Raw genomic sequence first — 16,987 nt, forward strand, 5'->3', positions numbered from 1 at the left:
CATCCCCTTTCCCTGGTGCTTAAACATCACCACTTGAGGGAGGTTTCCCTGAAACCTCGGCACAGCTCCCCTATCCCAGTCTTCACCCTGCCTGCTTTATTTTCTTTCTTAGCCTAATGGTTTTTACATAATGACAAAACATATATCACATTTTGCTCCTGGTCTGTCTCTTAGCTTTGGAACCTGTCCTGGAACTCGCTCTTGTGGACCAAACTGGCCTCGAACTCACAGAGATCCTCCTGCCTCTGCCTCCTGAGTGCTGGGATTAAAGGTGTGCGCCACCCCTGCCCAGCTCCTGGTCTATCTCTTTAACAATAGTGCCCAGTTCAGATTAGAACCTTTCTAATGTTGAGACCCTTTAATACAGTTCCTTATGTTGTAATGACCCCCAACCATAAAAAGTATTTGATTGCTATTTCATAACTGTAGTTTTGTTACTATTATGAATTTTAATGTAAATACTGATATGCAGAATATCTGACCTGGGACTCCTAAAGAGGTTGCGACCCACAGGTTGAGAACCACCAGATTTCGTTGAGAATTTATAGAGTGAATGAATGGTGTCTGTGCGGTGCTTTCAGCCTCTGGGCCTTTGCAGGGTGTGAAGATTTGGAAGAAAATGACCCCCAAAGGGAGTGGCACCAGTAGGAGGCTTGGCCTTGTTGGAGGAAGTGTGTCACCATGGGGGTGGGCTTTGAGGTCTCTTTTGCTCAAGCTTCCCTCAGTGTGACTTTCAGTTGACTTCCTGTTGGCTGCAAGCCAAGATGTAGCCAGCACCACATCTGCCTGCAGAGCTCCATGCTCCCCATCACGATGACGATGGGCTGACCCTCTGAAACTGTAGGGAGCCCCAATTAAATGTTCGCTTTATGAGAGTTACTGTGGCCGTGGTGTCTCTTCACAGCACAGAAAACCTTAACTAAAACACAGGGGTTGGCGTCTTAGTTTGGAATGTTCTTTTCCTCAGGAGAACTCCTATGTAGCTCCTTCTTGCCACTCAGGCCCCATCAAGTGTCTTTATCACAGAGGTCTCCTTAATAAGACCTGCCCCTCCAATGCATCCTTCCTTTCTCCTTAAGTTGAGATATAATTCATATAACACTTCATCTAACATAAAACTCACTGTCTTAACATAATAATCAGGGCTATCTTATGCAGCGACCAATGTCATCAAACTCCCCATCATGGCCATCACCACGCAAAGAAACCCCGTGCCTGTTGGCAGACATTCGTCATCTTCCTGACCCAGTTCCTGGCAAGAGATGAGATTATTCTGTCTCTGTGGGTCAGCCTGCTCCAGATATCTCATAAAGCGGAATCCACAGTGTGCAGCCTTTTGTGTCTGACTTCCTTTATTCGGTGCGAGGTTTTCAAGGTTCATTCCTTGGTGTTGATTGACCCGAACTTCCTCCCTTTTTCTGGCTGAAACATGTTCCATTGTATTGACACAGCACATTCTGTTGGGGGTATTCACTAACAATACATTTTTTCCCCTCATGCTTTGGATATTATGGGCAATACTGCAACGAACATTTGTGTACAAGTTTTTGCACATGCGCATGCGTTCATTTCCTTTGGGTGTATGTTTACCAGTGGAATTTCCGGATCTTAGAGTACCATTAACATGTTCCTTGCTTTCCGGACATTGGGATTCTAACAGTCTCTGCTGGGGCTGGCACTGGGGCAGTAAGTGAGGGCAATACTCAGTTAGGACAACCAAGGTCTGCTAAAGCGTCTCACTCTCCAGCGGAGATAGTATTTTCAAGATTTAGGACTGGGAATGGAGAGATGGCTCAGAGGTTAAGAGACCTTGCTGCTCTCCCAGAGGACCTGGGTTCAGTTCCTGGCGCTCACACTGAGAAGTTCACACCTGTAATGCCAGCCCCAAGCAATGTGATGCCCCTTCCTGACCTCCATGGGCGCTGTACTCAGGTGGCATTCACACATACATAGGCACACATACACAGACATATATACACACATGTAACCCCCCCCTAAATAAAACATACACAGACACATACACACACGTGTAACCCCCCCATAAATAAAAATAATAAGTTTAAAGAATTAGAGCAACAGCATGGCTCAGCTGGTAAAGGTGCCTGCCTCCAACCCTGGCGACCGGAGTCGTCCCTAGACCCCTATGGTGGAAGGAAAGAACCAACTCCCACTAGCTGACAAGTTGTTCTCTGACCTCCACATGGTCACTGTGGCACATATGGACCACTGTCTGATACACTCAATAAATTTAAAAGTGTAACTGGAGAACTAGAGTCTGACCTCTGGACCCCATGGTGGACGGGGGTCAGATTCAGAAAATGGTTCTCTGGTCTTTATTCCCCTGACGTTGCTGGCGCTCTCTCATAGGGCACCAACTTTAAAACGGTGCTATGTGGAGCCATCTTCATGAACTTCTTTACAAAATACAGCCGACGTGGTAACCCAGACCTATGATCCCAGTATTCCTAAGGCCAAAACACTAAGGTTGTAAGTTCAAGGCCAGCTTGGACTTGCACAGCAAGATTCTGCTTTATTGTATTTTTTGTTGTTGTTGCTGTTGTAAAAACTATTTCATTAAGTTGGGCATAGTGTCTCATGCCCGTGACCCCAGCATTCCAGAAGCAAGGGGATGGTTTCAAGTTCCAGAACAGCCTGGTCTGTCCTGCAGGTTGCTGACCAGTCAGGGCTACACATCAAGAACGTATCTTTCTTTCTTTTACTTATTTGGGTTCTTGAGACAGGGTTTCTCTGTGTAACAGTCCTGACTGTCCTGGAACTCACTTTGTAGACCACTTTGGCCTTACAAACATGGGTCTGCCTCTGCTTTCTGAGTGCTGAGATTAAAGCCAAGCAGCACCACACCCAGCTCCAAGAATGTATCTTAAAACAAAACATTATCTTTTTTTTTAAACTTTTTTTCAAATATTTTATTATTTATTATGTATACAATATTCTCTTTGTGTGTATGCCTGCAAGCCAGAAGACTCCATTACAGATGGTTGTGAGCCACCATGTGGTTGCTGGGAATTGAACTCAGGACCTTTGGAAGAGCAGGCAACACTCTTAACCTCTGAGCCATCTCTCCAGCCCACAAAACGTTATCTTTAATTCTTTTTTTTTTTTTTTTCGAGACAGGGTTTCTCTAGAGGCTGTCCTGGAACTAGCTCTTGTAGACCAGGCTGGTCTCGAACTCACGGAGATCCACCTGCCTCTGTCTCCCAAGTGCTGGGATTAAGGGCGTGCGCCACCACCGCCCGGCCTACTCTAGTAAATTTTGCACCAGGCTTGTGACATCCCCAGCCACCCAAGTCCCTTCTGGAGCATAAGCCTGAGACAGGCATCTTCTCCACACACTCAGCGGTTTCGTGGGAAATTCAGGGAAGAACTGTCGGTGTGCGAGGATTAAGCTGCCCGCCTTCTCTTTACAGTAGGCCCTCCAGCTGTGCAGTCGACCCTAAAATCAAGCGGGGAGAAAGATCTCCCCAGGGCATCTTTGGGGAAAAATAGACCCAGGACTAATTGATGGGTAGTAGAGGAGATGCCAGTGGGAAGGTCTGTAATCCCTTCTGATACCTAGAACTCTGAGTTAGGCTGTTCCCCAAGTCTGTGCTGGAGCTGAGTAGGGGGCGATGGGGAGAGGGCGCCTCCTAGTGGCTCCGAGTAGCACTGCTCGCTCTGCAAGCCTCCGTGGTAAATAACACCCAGGCTCAGACTTGAAGAGGGCAGCACAAACCTCAGCAATCAGGATACTATTTTAATGCATTATTAAAAGAAAAAAAAAAGTCAACCTGTAAGATGCTGCTTATGGGAGGGTCACTTTATTGGAAATTTAGCAAAAAGCGGAGAACTAAGGCCTCTGGTGCTTGCGATGTTCCACAGAAAGGGCACCAATAGGGGATTAGATTGCAGTATCTGTTTAGATCTAAACCCTTGGTCCCTGGACTCGAGAGATGGTTCAGCGGTTAGGAGCACACACTGCTCTTTCAGAAGATCCATAGGTCGGTACCCAGCATCCAAATTGGGGCAGCTCACAACAGCCTGCAACTCCGGCTCTAAGGGGATATGACGCCCTCTTCTGGCCTCTGCGGATACTGCACTTGTGCGCCCCACAAATAGTTACAATTAAAAATAAAATATTAATAATTAAATAAAGTCTTGCTCTCTCCTCCCTATACACTCCCCCCCGCACCCCTCCCGTCACTGGTCTCCCAGTGTTGTTATATTTTCCTTTTCTTTCCTACCTGGCACTGTGACTCCAGAACCATCTTTCCAAAAAATAACATGACTGTCAGAACCATGATTGAGCTGTTGAGGGTCATTCCACATTCAAGTCATGATAGCTCTCAAGGGCCCAGAAGGTGAGAGGCGATTCCTCTGCACACACCAGCCACACAACTGGCTTCTCAGTCTCTTGCCCTTGGCTCTCTGGCTTACATCTGGGATGTCCCCTGAATTCATTACATTTCCATCACTGGGATAAGATTCCTGAAAGAAACATCTAAATGGAAAAAGGATTTTTGCCTTGTGGCTGGAGAGGATAATGTTCACCATGGTGATGAACGCTTGGTAGTTGGGGTAGCTGGAACATAGATGGCCAAGCTAGAAGTCGCAAAGCCCATGTCCTGGTGACTCACCTCCCCCTGCCACGCTCTACCTCTTAAAGGTTTCCCAGCCCCCACAACAGCACTACCAGCTGGGAACCAAGTGTTCACACAGCGATTTTCTAGGGGACATTTCCTACCCAAACCACCATATCGTCCAGAGGGCCACATGCCAAAGACTTGGCTGCCGGCCTATAGAGCTCCTGGGGGTGGCAGAACCCTAAGGAGGTGGGGCCAGCTTGGGAAGAAGTTATGCCACTGAGGTCATGCATGCCCCCTAAGAGGTGGTAGTGGGATTTTGGCTCCCTCCTCTTTTGCTTCTGGGCTACGGTGGAGTGGTTTGTGTACATGTGCTTTGCTGTGACCTACGGGAGCCAAGCAACCGTGGCTGAATCTCCGAGATGAACCAAAGCATGGCTTCCCTCATGAGAGCTAACCCCACGTCCTATTCAGAAAGCGTATTGAAACATACGATCCCAGGGACCATCTGGGATCCCTGCACTGTACTCCGCTGAAGCTCGTCTTGGACCTAAGGATCAGAGACACACGACGGACACTCATGTGCAGGATAGGCGTATAAACGTGTTTACTCCAACTCTAACGTTTACAAGGGAGCTAGGCGGAAGGTCACCATATACACATTGCCAACTCCGTGCCTCCCGTTTGTCTTACTGACTGGGTTCACCGCTGCCACCGGAAGGCTATCCTGATACCAGCAGGATGCAGAAGGAGATGGGTGACCGCAGGAACAAGTCCACTGGGAGGGACAGGACAGGGGCCCGTCAGCAGAATGCCGGGGGCCAGAGTGGGCTCCGAGCTGGTGCGAGGGCATCTCATGCTGCACGTGGTGCCTGCTGCAGCTCCAGAGGCTCCCGAGTCACCCGGTGACACATGGTGGCGGTGATCTCCACCGCACAGGTCACTCAACAAGATCACGTGATTGCGGTCGCCCAGCTCATTGCGGTAGCGCTGTGTCCCTGTCCAGAATGGACAGACTGAGTATGTGACCCACTCGGTCACGAAGGCAAAGTTTGCCCCAGGCATGTCACCCATGCTCAGCCAGGGCTGAGATCCCAGAAAAGGTTGCCTGTGCCAATGTGGCCATTGCGGCAGGTGCCAGGCCACAGGGACTGATTTGCAAAGGAGTGAGGTTTTGTGTCAACCTCCACCCGTTGGGCCATCTGCGATGAGGTTGGGATGGGCTGCATCAGCTCCACTGCTTCCTCTTCCTCTTCCTCTGCCTCAGAACTTCTCATGTCTTCCCCAGAATAGAAGATCTGCAGATTCAGACACACGGGAGAATGAAGTGAGCCTCTCCCTGTGTCCACCATAGGGCACCTTCTCAGCATAGCAGAGGTGGCCAGAGAGGGCGTGGCAGACGCTTCTCTTTGACTTCCAACGGGCTGTGTGAACAAGCTGAACAAGCTGGAGACAGTGTGGATGGGGTGGGGTGGGAGTGCACGTGCATGTGTGCTATTTTCAGGCACAGAAACACGGACCAGGAGTTCCTGGCTCTGAGATACGCATCCCGACCACCCCGCAGAAGTGCAGTGACCCCAACGAGGGGTCCTTGGCTCAGCCTCCTTGCATTGGCCAGAGCCCTTGAGTTCTGCTCTGGTGTCTCTGTTCCTGGCGTGTTCCTCTTCCCTCCCTCAGGCCTGTCCTGGCCCCAAGTAGCCCAGCTGTCTCCCTCCGGCCACCTTACATGCTCCATCCTGCACACAGACCCACCTTAGAGACCTCCACCTCTCCTTCTCTGTTTGGTTCTCTGGGCTCTCACTCTCATAGGAAGCCAAATACAGACCTAAACCAAAACAGAAGTGAAATTAGGCAATTATGGCAGGTGACTGCAACTCTTTGTTTACCCAGAACTTGACTGGCTTTTTGTTTGTGATTTAAACTTCTCATTTGGAGGTCATTGCTCATAGACAGTTTTAAGGAACAGCATGTGGAGATCCCATGGCCCCTCTACCCAGTTTCGCCCACAGAACCCACATGCAAAACTATAATATAGAGCGTGTCCTTCACTTATGATAGTTTAATGGACAGTTTTTTCCTACGCAGGATGCTATAAGGTGACATGTGGAGAAGAAAACACAATCTGTATTGAATTTGGATTTTTGCCTTGGCTAGCAATAGGAAGTGTGCTCCCCTCTGTGAGCTGCAGCCACACCCCCATCAGTCATGAACTATTCCACACGTAGTGATATAATCTGTTTTATGTTAGGCAAGGCATTAGAGCCCAGCACTCACAAGACAGAGGCAGTCAGATCTCTGTGAGTTCAAGGCCAGCCTGGTCTACATAGAAAGTTTCATACCAGCCAGGACTACATAGTGAGACCCTGTCTTAAAAAAATAATAAAACAAATGCCCCAAACCAAGAATAGTTGTCTTTGTGTTAGATGGCCATGTGATACTGTAAGAGAAGCTTTCTAAGCATGTTTATAGCAGGCTGGACTAAGCCGTGATGATCCATAAGCTAGGGTACTAGAGATGTGTTTCTGACTTATGGTATTTCCAACTCAGGATGGGTTTACTGGGGTGTCATTCCATCATGAATTGAGGTACCCTGGTACAGTATGTACCCTAATCAGGACACTGACATTGGCAGAGTTTAGACATAGGACATTTCCATAACAACTATAGCACCCTATAGGCAAAGGTACCCTTTAGAGGCACACCCACGTCCTTCATGGTCCACACACTTTCTCTTTCCTTTATCCTCCCCTTCCCCCTCTTCTCCCTCACCTCTCCTTTCTTTCTTCCCTCCCTCCCTCCCTTCCTCCTTCCTTCCTTCCTTCCTTTGATTTGGGGATTGAACCCAGGGCAGCAAATCTATCACCAAGCCACACCCCCAACGACTCCACCCATACTTCTAATTTCTGACAAGTACTAATATATTCTCCATTTCCTTCTTTTAGTAATTTAAAAAATGTTATATAAATAAAGTCATCTATATTACATAGATAGATAGATAGATAGATGATAGATAGATAGATAGATAGATAGATAGATAGATAGATATTTAATCTTTTTGAGACTGGAGACTCATCCATGAGGTGGCATGTATCAATGGATCAATGGCATGGATCCTGTTTGTCTAAAGCACGGGTGTATCGCCGGGATTGTTTTCCGCTTGAGGCTGTAACAAGGGGAACTTATAGACACTGATTTATGGGGTTTTGTTTCTCTGTGAGCATGGATAGCATTTGTCCAGAATGAGCCAATGCCCAGGACTCTGCAGTTTCTTAGTCATAAGATGTCACCAGTACTCAGTTTTACAACAAACTCTTTGTCAGTTGGGCATGCTGGTCCTTGCCTGAAATCCCAACCCTGGGGGACCCAAGTGTGAGTTTGGAGCTATGTGGGTTCCATAAGTTCTAGGCTAACCTGAGCTACACAGTGAGATTCTACCTCAACAAACAAAACAAAACAAATATAGGTAACCACAAAAAGCGAAACCAACAAACCCCAAACCAAGACTTCTCTGTCTACACCAACACTTCCTGGGATGTGACGCAGCTTGTTATGACACGGTTATGTCCCAATAAACCTCTGAAGAACGAAACCGCTACTGCCAAATCTGTGCATTCAACAAGCCAGACCTGGCACCACAGGCCTGCAGCCCCAGCTGCTCTGGAGGCCGAGGGAGGAAGATCACAAGGTCGGGTTTGCCTGGGCTACAAAATGAGTTCAAAGCCATCCCAGGCAACTTAGTGAGACCTTGCCTCAAAATGAAAAAGAGGCCTGGGGACAGAGCTCAGGGACAGGACATTTGCCTGGTGATGTGTGAGGCCTTGGGCTCAGTGGTTTCCAGACATCAATGTCTCATGCTAGTGTGTACCCCACGCTACCCTCACACACGTGCCCCATACACCCACCATCCACGGAGAGACCCATAACTCCGCTCTCCTCGTGTGAGCCCCGGTTCTTGTCCTCACTCCCATGTTACTAATGAGGAAAACTGGGAAGGTATTGAAATGCGCCTAGGCCCTACTCTAATTCTTCCATTTTGTATGGAATTCTGACACTGTGGAAAGGCAACCGTGTCTCTTAGGCTTCTCATGGCAGTGGACGTGGTTGGAAAGCTTAACAATGACAGCTCTGTGCTCAGAGAGGACTCTGGACCCAGGGGTTCTTGAAGTCCTAGCCTGCGACCTGTTGGGTTTGTCTTGTGCTCCTTAGGAGGCACCTGGGCGCTGGTTAGACAAGGGAATGTCTAACCAGATCTGCTTGGGGCCAGCAGGCTTGAGGTGTGTCTCTGCCCAGAGTTGGGTTCCCAGCACGATGACCGACTAAAGACTGAACAGTCCTACTGCCTGGATGCCGAGGCCATGGGGCCGCCTTACCGTCCTCGCTGAAGATGGGGGCAGTGTGCAGGTAATGGGTGATGCTGGGATCTTGCTCAAAAGGACATTCCACTTGTTTCCAGGTGATGAACTCTCCAACCTGTTTGGCCAGTTCCAGAAATTTCTGCAGGGTTTACAGAAACACAGAACGGAGCAAAGTGAGTGGCTTGCCTTGGCTTCATCACCTTTATGTGATCTTGTGGATCTGCGAAGGAACATGGGGCCACAGGTGACAGGAGAAAGATGCTGGGAGTTCTGTGAGAGCCACCTTGCCATGTCTCCTTCATTCCTCTTAGTAATCCATGACTCCTGTCACCTTAGGTGGGTGGTAGCAGCCATTGGCCCACAGACTTTTGAGCCAATGTCTCACTATGCCCTGATGGCCTGGAACTACCTACATATATCAGGTTGGCCTCAAACTCACAGAGATCCTCCTGCCTCTGCCTCCAGGTGCTTGGATTAAAGGAGGTGTGTGTCACTTCTGACTGCCCACAGCCTTTGCCTGCATGTAGCAAGAATGTGAATAGCTTTATTTGAATTTCTTTTTGTGTTTTTCTTTTGGGAAATTGATACATACTTGTTGACTTATAGGGTTATAGGTCAGTAAATCTATTTCAACAAAATTTAAGTAATTTAAAGAGATTCATGTTATTTTTAATTATGTGTAAATTATGTGTACATGATTGCCTGTGCCCACAGAGGCCAGAAGAGGGTGTTGGAACCCCTGAAACCAGAGCCACAGTCATTTGTGAGTAGCACAGTGCTGGGAACCAAACGGGGGGCTTGTGAAAGATCAGTACATGATCTTAACTGCTGAGCTATCTCTGCAACCCAGGTGAGGTCTTAAAAATCTTATGGCATGTATTTATTGTGCATGTGTAGGCATATGTGTTCACTGGGGCACAGGTGGAGGTCAGAGGACAACTCGCTGGAGTCAGTTCTGCCCTTCTACCATGTGAATCCTAGGGATGGAACTCAGGTCGTCAGGCAGCAAGTACCCACATCCACTGAGCCATCTCAACAGCCCTAAGGAAATTCGTTTACCTGTATTTTTTTAAAAAATAAAATCATCTTTTAATATGCACAAGTCATTGGTTCTAGGGTCCCCTCACCCCCCTGAGATACCCAAATCCACAGAGGCTCTGATCCCTTCTTTAAGATGGTGTATTATTTCCATGCAGCAGATACACCTCCAGTTGCCGGCTGTTAAACCATTTCCAGGTTGCTCCTCACACCTAACACAATGTAGGAGCCATGCAGATGGCTTCTGTGTGCATTGTCCCGGGAACGGTGACAAGCGAAACAGTCTGTACTCCTTCAGGACAGATGTAAATATGAAATATTTTTCCATTCTTCAATGCAGAACTCGTGGAAACAGAGGGCTAGCTGCATATGTGTTTAAATATTCAAGTATGCTAACTTTCAGCAAGGTTTTAAACACATAGCAGCTGGCTGTCGTCTGTGCAATGCTCCCTGAAGGCTGATGTGTTTGAGCACTTCTTCCCCAGTTGGTGGCGCTGTTGGAAGGTTATGGGACCTTTGGGAGGAGGAGATTTGCTGGGGGACAGTAGGGCCCTGCTGGAGGCCTTTGATGGTTTACAGCCTGGCCCCACTTTCTGTTTGGGGTCCACTTCCAGAATGCAGATGCAACATGGTCAGCCAGCTTCCTGCTCTTTCCTCCACTCCTTCCCTTCAATGATGGACTCTCATCCCTACAGAACTATAAGCCAAAAGAAATACTCTCTCATTCCCCCACCCCCTAGCAAAGAAAACAGGACACAGCCTAAAGTCAAGCCTGGAGCAGAGAACCTACCCTGTGTCATTCCTCAATCAGCCCTAGTGGTGGGGTCTAGCGCACTCCCCTCCCGCACCTGCTCCCTCAGGGTGTGGTCACATGAGTGGGTGTTTCATAGTCTTCCTCAGCTCTGATTCTAGGGACCAATTCAATGAGGAAATGACGGAGTCCCCTACTCCCAGTCATGTGTCAGGATCACCACCAGGAAAAGCCCATCCCAGCCCCCGGGGCCCCTTCTGTCTCATCCTCCTGGCCTCTAGACAAGAGCCGAGGACCACATGCTTGGTTGGACAGTCCCTGACTCTGCCAGCTTTGGGACAACCAGGCCTGTGGGTCACCTGAGATTGGTGAGGACACAAGCGAAGAGCCCAGGCTTGTGCTGTGGTCCTCAAGAGCAGGAGACACCCACAGAGTTTTTGATAGCCTCCAAGACCTGTGTTTGACCATAGTTGTGGCCCATTTTACAGAGGGAGGGGATGTGCGTCGTCGGATAAAGCGGCAGTGGCCTTCCTAATGCTGCGACCCTTTGATACAGCTCCGCATGTGGTGACCCACACCCATAAGATTATTTTTGTTGCTACTTTATAACTGTAAGTTTGTTACTGTTGAGAATTGCAGTGTAGCCAGGTGACAGTAGCGGGGTAGGTCTTTAATCCCAGCTCTCTGTGCGTTTGAGGCTAGCCTGGTCTACAAAGCAAGTTCCAGGACAGCCAGGGCAACACAGAGAAACCCTATCTCAAGAAATCCCCAAAACCAAAAAAATATAATGTAAATATCTGTGTTTTCTGAGGTCTTAGGCAATCCCTGTGAAAAGGTCATTTGACCCCGAAGGGGTTGCAACCCAAAGGTTGAGAATCACTAATACAGAGTCAGTAAAAAGTTCAGAATTTATGCCTCTTAGAGCCGAAGGCTGCATGGGCACCAGGTGATCACCGAAGGTCACTTGCTGACCTTCCTGCAGGGCAAGAGCCTCTTTCCTCCCATAGATCGGAAGGTCCTACTACTTCAAGCCCTGCAGACTCTGTTTGCAGAGCCCATGGGCCACACAGGGATGCGGGTGGGCTCTTCTGAGCCACTCAGGAACTCCAGTTCTGAGTGAGTGGCCGATGCCCTGCCTGCTGTGGGACTCCTTTCCATCTGAGGTACTGGGGGCTTCCCGGAGGAGGGGACATTTGATGAGCCTGGTGAGCTGAGGGAGCAGACAACTCTCTTTGCTTCTGCCTCTGTGGTTTCTGCTTCAGAACTCCATTCTGGGTCCCTTCTTTTGGGGACCTGCCCTGGTTGCCCTGTACCATGCATTCATGTGGTCCCTGAAGGACCTTGCCAGCTGTTCCCATAGGTCTACATTGCTGGCTTTCTCTTCACCCTGGTGCTCTTCAAGGATCAAAATGATGCTGTACCCTGTGGATATTTAGCCCAGAGTGCTGGTTGGCATGTGCCTGAGCCTCAGCCTCTCACTCTGGATGATGTTAGGGGGCTCAGATAATCCCACTCTGAGATGTAGATTGCTGCATTCTGTCTTCACTAAAGCCCCCATTAATCCAGCGATTGGGGGGCTAGCAGTCCCATGTTGGCAGCTTTTGTCTGTGTGTGTGTTTGTGTTTGTATGACTACAGGTATATGTGGCCAAGCAGAGACCAGAGGATAATCTCAAGTACTGTCCACCTTGCTTTTTAAGACAGTCTCTCACTGGCCTAGAGCGAGCTAACTAGGCGAGGCCGACTGGCCAGAGAGCACCAGAGATCCACCTTTCTCCTCCTTCTGGGTCTAGGATTACGAACATGTGCTAACAAACTCAGCGTTTCTGTACATGGGTTCCAGGGATGGAGTTCAGGTCCTCAGGAAAGCACACCACAAGTACTTCTCTGAGGCATCTCTCCAGCTTCCCCCCTTATTCATGCTGGGGACTTTTAGCAGCTTGTCTTCTTCGCTGGCATCACTGAAGGCCTGCGGACCCACCTCGAAGTTGACATGCCCGTTGGGAAGGCGGTTGGCACAGCCCTCGTTGAGAAAGTAGATGTCTTTGATCAGCAGGCTGAAGAAGGGGATGACAATCTGGAAGGGAGAGGGTGCAGATTGATTTTTACGTTGATACGTAAAAGTGAGGGCCCCGCCCCAGCAGCCCAGAGCTAGAAGAGGGCTCGGAGCATAGGCACATGAAGTCCTAGCTTGTCCACCTGCCCCCTGGCCACCCAGCCTCAGCATGGAAGGGAGAAAAACCATGCAGAGCTCCACCGTGGCAAGTTACTTCTCCAATCGGAGTTCAGCCCAGCTTCTACTTATTCACCCTACAGTCCAACTCCTGAGCTGTGAGCCAGGACCTCTGCAAATGACACACAGTACCACCCGTGTCCTGGGAACAGAGGAGCACTCGATAACAAGGCTGGGATAGTCACAGTTGTGCAAGACGGGGTTGGATACCTGGCTCTGCCATGGCCTTACAATACAACTGTACAGTGAAGAATGCTCTCAGAGACTCAGTCTTCCAATCTGGCAGATGGGAATGCTGAAGCCCATCAGAGTTAAGTGGTAAGCGGGGCGGCATGGAGCCCTGCCTTGCTGTCTGACTTTCTAACATCCTGGCTCCTGGGATGGGACAGGCTTACTAGGACAGAGACTGGGCCAGGTGATTTGGTCCCCCAGGTTCCTGACTGCTAGAGTTTGGATCCTGTGTTTTCCAAAGGCTCATATGGCTATGGCTTGCTTCCCAGGGAGGTGTTATGGGAGGTTGTGGAAACATTAGGAGTAGAATTTACTTAGCAAGAGACATGCCTTTGAAGGGACTATGAGACCCTGAGTTCTTTCTCCTCGTTGGCTCCCCTACCATCAAGTGAGCAATTTAATTCTTATCATGTGTCTTTCCCATAAGAGGCCCACAGCAACAGAGTCCTCCAATCATGGACTGAAACCATCGAAATTATCAGTCAAAACCAATCCCTTTATAAGTTGGTGCTGTCAGCTATTCAGTTACAGTGACAGAAATCTGATTAATAAGACTGATACAGTCTTATCCAGTCAATACTATGGCCGGAGAAGGAAGGGGCTATGAAGACGGACACTTCTGACTTTTGACGGTCTCTTCCTTACCTTCTCTCTGCTGCTGTGAGCAGTCAGCGAGCGGTGAGCTGCGCCACGCAAGGCTGTCCTATAGTTGCAGAAATTCCCCGTGGGGTCCATCTGGTGCTGGGAGGAGACAGGGGGGCAAGTGAGCAGCAATACTCAGGGACCGGCTGGCACACCCCTTAGAGTAGAAACCCTGTTTACCTCTAGGATGAAGAACTTGGCTGTTTTCACTTTGGCCCAAGTCTTCTTGAGCCTGGAGACAGGGCTCATGTTCATGCCGGCTAGAAGAAGGTGTACAGAGTTGGGAGGGCCCCTCCAGCCTGGACAGTCCCCTTTGTTCCCAGAGTGTGCCCTGAGTGTGGCTGAAGGGTGGTTGAGTGGGTAGGAGCTGGCTTTCATTATACCGAGGTTGTCAGGTAACTTCGACCCTGTCCCAACTACACAGGCCTACCGTGGCTTCACCAGGATCCATTTTGGTCTCTGTCTTAAGGTGTATACTGACGAACACTTCAAATGCACCCTTGGGGGATAGACCCCGCTTCAAATGGACCACCTCCATCAGCCTCTGATGTGGGCAGGGATGTGGCCCACAGCCACCTACTGTGGAGACCTCGACATGCACCCCACCTGCTGGTCGTGCCCACGTTAATCTCTCTGGTGGTCCTCACACAGGCTACTTCAGGTCTGGGCAAGCTCACTCACAGATAATGGCCATGAGGGAGTTGAAGTTGCCGATGTTGAAGCACTCGCGGGCCACGTCAATGAAGAACTCAATCACCTGTGCCCTCTGCTTCTTCTTGGCTGGCTGGGGGACAGGACCAGAGCTTCAGTGGGCACGCGTCCCCACTCCTTCCTGCTCAAACACCACATTCAAGCAGCCTCCTCCTGCCCTTCTCAAAGCCCACTTCACTGGGGATAAGTCCAAGGCCCGGGGTCTCGGGACCCTTTGTGGCAGAGCCAGCACACGCCTCTGAAGTGTGAGGTCAGATGCGACCCCGTGACGCTCCTGTGGGGCACAGGTGCCCTGAAGGGGCTGCGAGGTGTCTTTGGGATGGTGCCCCCTTGAGGTTTAACTTCCCATGAAAGACAGAAGTACTGCCATTTTCTTCCTCCCCACCATGGAATTTGCTCTCTCCTCAGTGAGGGCCAAACAGCAAGCCTGGGGCCTGCCATTGCTTTTTGTGCTGTCCCTTTATTGCTTCCTGCCAGAAAACTACGCCACTATGAAAAGTCACCTCGGGGACAAGTGCTTGGGACTCTACCTTTCAGGTGGGTCAGAATCAAACTGTCCCTGGGTCATCCCAGGAGGGTTCCTGAGTGTCCAGCTGTGCTCTGTCCACACAGCCACACAGCTGAGCCAGCAATGTGGCTATGGGAACCGGGCCAGGCCTGCTTGTCCATCCACACAGTCATGGTCTCTCTGGCCACCAAGAAGTGTACTGTGACACATCTGGATTTGTGCCACCAAAGTCCCTCCAAGGAGTGGTCTCCGCTGCAGAGAGCTGCCCACCCGAGATGTAGTCCTGCCCTTCAAAAGGCAACACACTCACCGACGACAGTGACAGAGCCAGGTGAGGTTTAGAGAAAGGCTGACCTCTCACCCCACCGTGGACACCACAGAGCCGCTTAGCACACGCCTGACGGCTCTGTCCCTCTCTCAAGTGCAGACCCCTAGTGAGCATTGACCCTTGACCTCTGTCCCATTGAGCCCAACTGGACTAGGCAGTCTCTCCTCTTGTATTTCACCTTAGAGGACACTACCCTTGGTATAAAGGAAACGAAGATGCCAGGCAGGGCATGGTCAACACCAGGATGCCAAAACTTCCAGCTGACAGAAGTAGTCACTGGCCTAGACCTGTTTTGCAATTCAGTATTTTTTTTTAAAGAATTATGGTTCCTCGTTTTCTATATTAAGAAAAAAAAAACGACAGATAAAAAGTGCCCTGGAGACTGATGGCTTGGGTCAAATAGTTCATATACTTCAGAGCACTGAATAGCATTCAAAGCAAGGCTGTTACACACGGTGAAACCTATAGCGATAACCTGCTTTTCTCCTGCAAATGTCATTCACTAACAGCACTAACAATAGCATGCATAGTCTCAGAAGACACTAGTCAAAAGCAATAGGGTTTGGTGTCAAACAAAACCAAGGACTTAGGAATAGATTTATTTCCAGTCTCACTGTTGGCCTGGACTTTCAATTTGCAATTTTCTAGTTCTTAAAGGTTAGACCATCTTTTACCCCCAAGCCCCAAGCAAGCTACACAACCCAGTGGCTCAAGGCACACAGGTCTAGACTGAGGCACATAGTGGGCTGCCCTCATTCCTCAACAACCAATCCGACTTTCTCCGCAGCCTGGGCTGGTGGAGTCACCCTGAGATTCCCTGGTCTGGCATGGTGGTCGGTCATGCCCTGGGCTTCAGAGGTTGGGGTTCAGTACATCCTTCCAACCCCCAGGTAGCCTGTGACTGGCAGGCAGGGCCAAGCAGCTACTCACCATGCAGATTTCAGTCGCTACGAGATAGCACAGCCGGTTGAACCACTTCACATAGGCCTCTACGTTGTTTGTCTTGTCGTTGAAGCGGGGCTAGGAAAGACATGTGGGCTGAATCTCCTTGTTGCTGAGTTTTCAGAGTGCAGAATCAGATCATAGTCATAAGGGGGAACCCAGACACTGTGACGGTCTCAAAGTCAGCCAGAAACACAGTGACCCGAAGTGTAACTTCCTGGTCTGCTTCTTAAGGGCTGGCGGCTCTAGACTGGTCCCCACCATCACCAATGTGGGAGACCTTGGTTCCATCCACAGCACCAGATGAAGTACAAATATATGAATTAGTGAGGCTGCAATTCAGAGTTTACTGGTACGCACACATAATCAATATTTATTATCCATAGAGTCTGTATTTGTAAATTTGTCCACTGTTTAATTGTTTCTGTAATCCCAGCAGCCTGCATTGCTTTCCCATTCATTGGCGTGCAGGGACAGAAAGGCAAAATATTTGATCCGCTCAACTTACATAAGCATTTCCAGCTAAGACTGGACTAAACGAAGCTGTTGTGTCTTGTTTCTGCTCATGCTGTGAGCAAGGATCCTTTCCCCTGCCTTTTGTTTGGTGTCTCTTCTATTGTTGTGTTTTCTTTGGAGGATAGTTTCAGTGTTTTGAAAGGATCCCAAGAA

The 16,987-nt window shown here is 49.4% G+C and overlaps 1 protein-coding gene across 1 annotated transcript in view; it reads right to left on the minus strand.

Annotated features, from left to right (window-relative positions):
- Positions 1-5,740: 5,740 nt before the first annotated feature.
- Positions 5,741-16,987, minus strand: part of Rasgef1c (RasGEF domain family member 1C) — a 67,051-nt gene continuing 55,804 nt past the window's right edge. Inside the window, exons 7-14 of the mRNA XM_041664842.1 lie at positions 16,307-16,396; positions 14,511-14,613; positions 14,010-14,089; positions 13,833-13,928; positions 12,705-12,800; positions 8,951-9,074; positions 6,333-6,405; positions 5,741-5,878 (exon numbers count right to left, since the gene is read on the minus strand). Coding sequence (XP_041520776.1) covers positions 5,854-5,878; positions 6,333-6,405; positions 8,951-9,074; positions 12,705-12,800; positions 13,833-13,928; positions 14,010-14,089; positions 14,511-14,613; positions 16,307-16,396 — 687 coding nt within the window. The 3' untranslated portion in view covers positions 5,741-5,853. The remainder of the gene's footprint in view (positions 5,879-6,332; positions 6,406-8,950; positions 9,075-12,704; positions 12,801-13,832; positions 13,929-14,009; positions 14,090-14,510; positions 14,614-16,306; positions 16,397-16,987) is intronic.

This window comes from Microtus oregoni, unplaced genomic scaffold, assembly GCF_018167655.1.
Source record: "Microtus oregoni isolate MIOR12 unplaced genomic scaffold, Mior012 000015F_ref0000493, whole genome shotgun sequence".
Lineage (NCBI taxonomy): Eukaryota > Metazoa > Chordata > Mammalia > Rodentia > Cricetidae > Microtus > Microtus oregoni.